Here is an 8,335-nt window from a genome sequence, read left to right on the forward strand (position 1 = left end):
CCTATGTAATTTTTTGGTTGTCATTCCACTAGTTGAGTGAAAATGAGGGGGGGGGGGCTGGGTAGGGGGATGACTGGTATCCTATTTAGACTGTGTGCTGCTGCATATTAGTACATTTATGCAGTTTGGTATATGTCTTAGAAAAGAAAAGGTTTTACCCGTGTATCTTTTTCTCCTTTTTGGTTGACAAAGATTTTCACCATCCCCAGCAGCATATTGGATATTAAATGCTGGATGAACTTTTTATTGTTTTGTTTCTTGAATAAGGTGAAGGGTGTGGTTTGGCAACTGTGGGTGTGGGGGGTTAAGCCCTCTGAGGGTATATGCTTGATAAGACTATATGCTTTAGCAGGAATGAGGGGGGGGGGCTCTCTGAGGCTATATGCTTGATGAGACTATATGCTTTAGCAGGAATGAGGGGGGGGGGGGCTGACTGGAATGTCCTATTAAGATTATATGCTGTTGCTTAAGTTACATTGACGAAGTTTGGTATAGCTAAGAGAGGAAAAGGTTGTACCCTGGTAACTTTTTCTCCTGTTTGACAAAGATTTTTCACAATTCCCAGTAGCATGGATTAAGGTGATCATTAAATGCTAGATGAACGTATTTATTTTCAACTTTTAAGGTTCCCATAATGTGTGTGGGAATTTAATGAACAGTCTAATATTAATTGTTCAACATACTATATGAACCATTTCAATGCATTCATCTCATTCCAAACTGTGTAACTGGTTAACTGTGTAATCTAAACAAAAACATTGTAGAATATTACCGTTTCCAAGTGTTCCAAGTTTTGCCTGCTCCGCTGATCTTTGAAACCATTGTGAGGCGCAGAAGGGGGGGGGGGGGCAACTCGGGAAGCAGGTACGCAGGTTAGTATATTTGCAAGCATAGGATTCTATGTGAATTCATCCTTGTTGAATGGAATGGAAGGTGGTGTGGGGATGGGAGGGTAGAGGGAAGGGTGTGGTGGGTGTGGGGCAGCATCAAGTTTGATATTACTTAAAAGTTACAATTTGTACTCTATCACCTCGTTAATCGCATGAGGGAAATGGGATGGGCCACTGGGGAATCAGGCATACAGGATAAGCCCTTTCATAATACCCTAATATGTAGACATCATACCTACAATTGTTTTATGTTGTCATTCCACTAGTTGAGTGGGAATGAGGGAGGGGGGGGGGTCGAGGGTGACTGGAATGTCCTATTAAGACTTATCACAGCAATTACATATAGCTGATCGGTAATAACTATGTATTGACGACGCGACGGGGGCATTTAACGCTAACACGAAGCTTCGAGACCTAATCTCAACGTAATCGATACAAGATATAGATGACTTGAACACTGAAATTGCCTATAAACGCTCGGTAATAGCTATTTACTGACAGTGAAACGTAAAACAATTAATACAATTTAGTATTTAAAATGCAACAGCTTCAAAGGCAAATCGAAATATATTCTACGCGGAAAAAAAAACAAGAAAAGGAAGAAAGGGTTGACGTGGAATCGAACCCGGGACCTCGCGCACACAAAACGAGAACCGTACCTTGCGCCCAACAGGCCGCTATAACATAAGCTAACATGGATGGCAGCACAGTATACATAGCTTCGACAGGTTGGCTTCCAGCCAGTCTGTAATAGCTATCGGTATACCTACAACACGAGAAATAGGGGACGTAATCACAGCAATTGCCTGTAGCCGATCGGTAATAGCTTTTTATTGACCGTGGGAAAGGTTACCATAGTGTATCTATATAAAACTCATATAGAAATGTACTAATTATCCCCGAAATCAGCGTCTAAGTCGTGCCTTATAGGCGCAATCTACACGTAATAATGCTCACTCGAGCCTGCTTGGGTTTGAAGGATGTCACAACTTCCGTGGGATAATACAAAATGGCACCCTCTAGCGCCCCCTCTGTTGCGACCCCGGGTTTTTCCTTTGGCCTTCAAAGCCGATAAAAATAAAATTTTAGATAGATTCAGGGAAGTAAACTCAAAGGACCAAAAGACTACTGAGAGGTTTCTGAAAGTTAACAAAAACGATATATTTACAATGATACGATCTCTACTGATTTGTACAAGGATTATTGGTACTAGAAATTTGGAATATTACAGACAGATTTTACAATATTATACGGCCGTTAAATTTTTAAAAGATTACTTAACTTATCTTACGCGGCGCGTGCCGGCTCTCGGTTCCTTTCGTAGCTGTTCTGACCTCCTTGCGTCACCAGCAACGATGTCGGGATTAGGCTCCCTCGTAGGCTGGTATCCCGTGACTTGGTCAGGAGCAAAACCGTTCCCCGCTGGTCCAATTCGACTCAACGTTTGTATCCCAAGGATGGCTTCCTCCTGGGTGAACTCCGAAAAACTCTGCCGAAGTCACGCCTGTCCCGGTTAAACGACGCACCAATCTAATAAACAAACAGTCCACCGGTTCCTCCGTCCGTCCTCTCGATTATTAATCTTTTATCTCGATGATTTTCTTTCACAATAGATCGGAAAACTAAACTAAACTCTTCATCACCGAAAATATCTCTTCTTATATATAGCCGGGTTTAATCTCCCGAAAGTTCTTTTCCAGGAATCCTGACGGAAAAACATCGAGAATCATCCATGTCTCGAAGATACGACTGATAGTGCATCGTTCATTGGTCGACGATATCCGGTCACCTGCTAAAAATTACTTCCCGTATGTTCTGGAAATTTGCACTCGCTAATACCGAATAGCGCCATCATTTCTCGACGCTTCCAGAAAAAACGCACAAGTTGTCAGTCACGACGAGTGACCTACTTATCACCCTGACCAGCATATACTGAATACACGTACAATGAATAAAGTCGTTCGTGACAAAGGAATAAAATTGCATGAAGACTGTGCACGTGTCATTATGTAATTACGTTGGAGGACGTAATAATCGATATAGGCCAGACGATTTTTTTAATATAATTTTTCTTTCTGTCCATGTCACGCCTGCATTGTATTTTAGCATTCCTTGTGGTTGGAAATTTCCACCGGGTAGCCTAGGCCTTTGCAAATTGTTCATTTCTTCTTTCGAGTAATGTATGCAAATTCTAGGAGGTGAACAATGGGGAGACGGGTTCTTCTCGGGTAATGTATGTAGATCCGAGCAAGTGCATAATGGGAAACGGGTCCATCGGAATTCGTAGATTTTGCTTTGGCGGGTAAGGGCAGGGGTCAACTTAAGGTCGCTATATAAGGATTGGGGTGTGGTTGGATGAGGCATTCTGTGTGAGTCTCACCACCGTCCGGTCTTCGCCGTCTTATTCCTCGGCTTCTGTGTGTTAGCCGTTATCCAGGCTTCTTTGTATGAGCCTAGGCTTCTTTGTATGAGCCTAAAGACTGGGAACGTTGATATTTTGTGGCGTTGCGTTTTAGCCTAAGCCATATCAGCGTATCCTGAGGATTACTGTGTGTATCCGTTCTTGTCTTATTCGACGAAATCATTTTGGACACATTTCTGTGTATATGTACACCGCAAAGGGCCGTTTTACTGTGTGTTACGTCCCTGGCCGTTTGACCAAGTTAATCCGGGATTTACTAATAGGACGATCCCGTAAGTTGATTTTTTTGTCCGTATTACGCATTTAATTGGTATCTGTATTGTTGATCGCACAGTAGGGTTTGTGGAGAAATTAATGTATTGTATTTCAAAGAGTCCTCGATCTATGGCTCGCAATTCAGTCAGTTTGTTAAAATGTTTATCCATGCTTAGGCATACAAATTTGTAATTGTTTAGGGTCAAATGCGTTTAAAGCATTTAAGGTATTTTTAGGTCGTATGAGTGTGTGCGAATTATAAGTTCGCCTTAGTGCCTTTGGTTGGGTTGATTGATTTTGTAGATTATCATATGTAGTGGAACGGGTAGTTATCGCCAATTTGAGGGCGTTCTAACCATGTTCTGTTTCCAAACATCGGGCTGCCGCCATTTTGTTATTGTGATATGTAGTATCGAGTAGCTATTATGTGTTTCATGGTAAGGGTTGACCCGGAGGTTCTTGGTATTATTTGGTAAATAGTGACACCATATTGGTTGTGTGTTGCTTGCTGACTTTACGTCAGATAGGGGCTCTTGACGTCATAGTTTGACAATAATCGTTGGTATAGATATACGTATAGCCATGTGTTTGCCATTTGGCGCATGTCTGTGAGTAGTTTTGTTGTGTTTTTGTCATATAGGGTTGGAGTGTTGGGGCCCGACGGCTACGCTGGTGTGAGGGGCTCGCCGTACCGTCTGGAGCTTCCTGCAGGGTACCAGCCGGAAGAAATCTAGCGATAGAGAAGAAATCTAAGCGATAGAGAAGAAATCTAAGCGATAGGGAAGAATTAAGCGATAGGGTAGATCCTTAGTAGAGTTATTTGGAAGGTTAGGTTGGGTTAGCGAATGTTAACCGACGTGTGTATTTTTTGTGTTGGGTATATATATATGTTTCTTTTGTCAAGACCAAAAAGTCATTGGTCGAGTTGTAAATAAATTATATGTTTCATTTCGCAAAATTCTTGGTGGTCTGTCATTTATTTATGTCATTCGTCTCGGGTGTCGAACGCTAAGCAGATTGAGACGTGTCCAGGTGGGGGATTACTCCTTTACTTGTGACAGTCCATTTTTATTAAAGAGGTCACTGTTGATCGATTTTAACGTGATCATCCAATTATTACGGTATGTTGCCGTCATTGCGTAAAAACTTGACGTTATACGTTAGGTAATGTTCAATGACGTTTTCCGATGATCAATACAGTACAGCAATATTGTAATTTAAAGAATAAGTTAAACGAAATTTATCTTTTCATATATCGTACACTTATTTCGCATAATTTGTAGACCTGTAAGTAATACGATCAAAGCAGACCTTTCATAGGAGCCACTAAATTAAAGATAAAACTAAAATAATTCAAAACAAGATTGCTGCATTGGTAACTTTAACATTCTCTGCACGCAAATAATACAGCCTAAAATATTTTGTTAGATTCATGCATTTTTAATATCTCGAGAAAGTTGTTTGACTATTGGTTTAAAGGATCACTCTTTTTCAATGAAACACCAAATATTTATCCTCAATCCACGACAAACTTCTACAATAACACCGCCACTTCACAGCGAATGTAGTGGATTCCAGAAGATCCAAATCCGAGTCCAGAAATTAAATGGACCCGAGTAGTAACGCCCTGGTAGGTTCGATGATTTATTTCACAGTAATTGGTCACAGCTTCGTATTATCTTTGTCAGACAGGCTCTATGAGGGTCCGAACGTATGATTTCTAGCAATACTGACGTTAGAGTTGAAGTTGTCTCTCTATGATATAACAACAATACGTTTCAAGCTATATTTGTCTTTCTATGATAAATATACAGCTGTAACCTATCATGAGAACAAACGTTTCACCATTCTATATCCAATAGAACACACATGCTGACCCCCCCCCCCCCCACCATCCACCGAAGTCAAAATATCTCACATGAAAAATGTGTGACGTCACCTTACAGACGTTAGGTGCGTTCGACTCCTCTACTCGCGTAGCAACTCGAGTAATCTTCTCGACGTCAGTTAACTTCGTTACGCATGCGTGGTGAATAGACGACACGAACGACTGAATGGGCAAAACGTCATGAAGTAGTCGTATAGATAGTGTGGTTTATATGTTATCAACAGAGCATGGATGCCCAGACAAGAAGGAGAAAAGTTTGCATTGCTATGATTCTACAGATTTATCTCCAGGAATGTGAGATGCAACAATTAATTGCTGTGCAGCATACTAAAGCGATTTTTCCAGTCATGTCGGCAAGTAAGGTGAAAAGGGAAGAGGTTCCTCGAGTAGTTGGATTGGCAGAAAACATTGAGCATCGATACGACGACCTTGATTTCAAGTTTCATTTTAGACTAGACAGCTCCACCGCAGAAATACTTACAAATCAATTAGCGAGCTCGAATATTCCAACGCCTGAAAACTGCCTAGGCTCCTAATGTTTCTGTGGTTCGTTGGTAAGTACGCCTATAGTTGCTGCTGCTTTTTCTTTGTGGTCTCCCTTGAAATTCATTCCAAGAAATGGTGTGACACTGGTACTGCACCTACAACACTATCCGTTTCCCCGTACGTGCCTCCATTGACCCGCATACATCAGTCATCATAAAGTTATGCTAGTAAACAACTTTTATAAGCTTGGTCCGGCCCGTACGTACTCTTTGTAAAGTACCCTGGCCAGCATGCCGATGTATATATAGGTCCATATGAGCTTTACCTAGATGCCAGGCCGACCAGCAGGCTTTGATTGGGCTGTTTTAGAGTGGCTTAATAATCTTTTAGTAAGATCACATTTTCTTTTTCTATAGGCAACATTGAGAGCTTCAGGACAATGTCTGACAGATTTGGGGTGTCTCAGTCCACATATCACAATGTTTGCTGCAGAGTTGCTGAAGCCATAGTAACAGATGTTATGCCACGACTTGTTTCCTGGCCAGTTAGTGATGCTAGCAAGCGAGCTGTATCTGAAGGATTCCGAAGGATTGGGAGGCTGCCAAATACCCTTGGTGCAGTCGACGGCACACACATCAGAATAACAGCACCGAGAGAGTTCCCACAGTCATATTTCAATAGGAAGCACTTCTATTCAATGCAGTTACAGGGAGTTTGTACCAGTAATTTACTTTTCACACACGTCCTGACGGGATGGCCTGGCAGTGTTCACGATGCAAGAGTGTTCAGAAATTGCTCTTTAATGGGGGATGATAACAAATTCCCTCCTGGATATTACTTGTTAGGTGATTCTGCCTACCCACTTTTGCGGTACCTCATAACTCCCTTTAGAGATTATGGAAATCTGGGATTTGAGGAAAGAAGATTCAATCAAGAATTGAGTCGCCAACGGAATGTCATAGAGCGTGCGTTTGGTCATTTGAAGGGGCGGTTTCTTCGCCTACAATTTTTTAGAGCAGAGGATACAACATTTCTTTGTAAGACCATACTGGCAACCTGCACCCTTCATAATGTGTGCATCATCATGAGCTTATGGAGGAGTTTCACGAAAACCGTGACCATGACAGAGAGCAGCAGGATTATCCTTACAACGAGGAAGTAACAGGTCAGGAGAGGCGACAGGAGCTTATGGCATTGTTCAACTAACATTATAAGCTTGTTTGCTTTCTAGCAGATTAAAAGCATGATGCTAACAGAACAATTACATATGCAAATAAAACTAAAAATACACTGGAAAGCATTTTTTGTAAAGTTATTACTAAACAACAAACAATTTAAGGCAGCTCTTATAATTCTTTAAGTATGAGATTATAGATAACTTTTTTTGTCCTTTTTTTTTCTTGTAAACTATGTTACAACTTCTCCAAAGGTTATCTTTCTAGTACAACATTTGTCTTCTAAGTGCTTTGTTCAACAGGATCATTTTTTAATTTATTGATTATGTAGTCTAGTAATTTCTCCTTTTGTAAAATCCGACCTCTTTTCAAGATGAAGTTAATACATGAAGTTAATAAAAGAAAGAACAAAAATTAAAGATTAAACTTGTTCAACAAAAACACCTATGCTATCTGAGCTCAAATGCATCTACAGTTTATCAATAAGTTTTGTAAGAAGGGCCTTGTTTTCATTGTGCATAGTCATTAGGGTTTCTTGCAACTGTGTTTGGCTTTCCATGAACATACCCTTCATCTCATTTACTATGAGAGATGACCGGTTTCGAGTTTTAATCTTCTTACGCGTGGGTTCTGTGTCCTCATCACTTGTTAGCTGGCCCCCAATTTCTGACATGTTTCCATCTGAATCACAGGTATAGGCTGGTTGAAGAGAGGGGTCATCACCAACTATATCATAAATGTCTGGAAATTTGAACGGCTTCGGTTGACCATTACCTGTTTGACGACGTTTATCTTCATGTTTGCGCAGAGCCTGTTTAATGTTTCTGTATTTGTCATAGCACTGATCAGCAGTTACTTTCACACCAAGTGTGTCAGACAGCTCAGATGAAATATTTTTCCAGATTGGTTTCGTGTTTTTTACCTTGAGTAGGTCCTTCTTTTCCTGTATGATGTTCAGTAGAGTTTTACCTGGCTATCTTCCCATGAAACCAACTCTGTATATGGGGTACATGACGCTACTGGTTCACTTGTCTTGGGTTCGGTAGATGGTGTGATGGTTGTAGTAGATGAAGCTTTTGAAGGCTGGAGAAGAATGTCATTCAATGCAGCTGGTGTACTTACTGCAGCCTTCTCACTGAAGTCAAGGGCTAGCGGGTAGCTTACACCCTGCGGTAAGTCTTGTAGAACCTGCACAACTCTTGCAAAGTCTGGAAATCAG

At 41.1% G+C, this 8,335-nt stretch overlaps 1 protein-coding gene across 1 annotated transcript; it reads left to right on the forward strand.

Moving 5' to 3' along the window:
- Positions 1–6,380: 6,380 nt before the first annotated feature.
- On the forward strand, positions 6,381–7,103 carry LOC139961370 (putative nuclease HARBI1). Its single transcript, XM_071960515.1, has one exon. It carries the CDS (start codon positions 6,381–6,383, stop codon positions 7,101–7,103), a length of 723 nt encoding a protein of 240 aa, XP_071816616.1.
- The last annotated feature ends 1,232 nt before the right edge of the window (positions 7,104–8,335 follow it).

Source organism: Apostichopus japonicus, chromosome 20 (assembly GCF_037975245.1).
Source record: "Apostichopus japonicus isolate 1M-3 chromosome 20, ASM3797524v1, whole genome shotgun sequence".
Lineage (NCBI taxonomy): Eukaryota > Metazoa > Echinodermata > Holothuroidea > Aspidochirotida > Stichopodidae > Apostichopus > Apostichopus japonicus.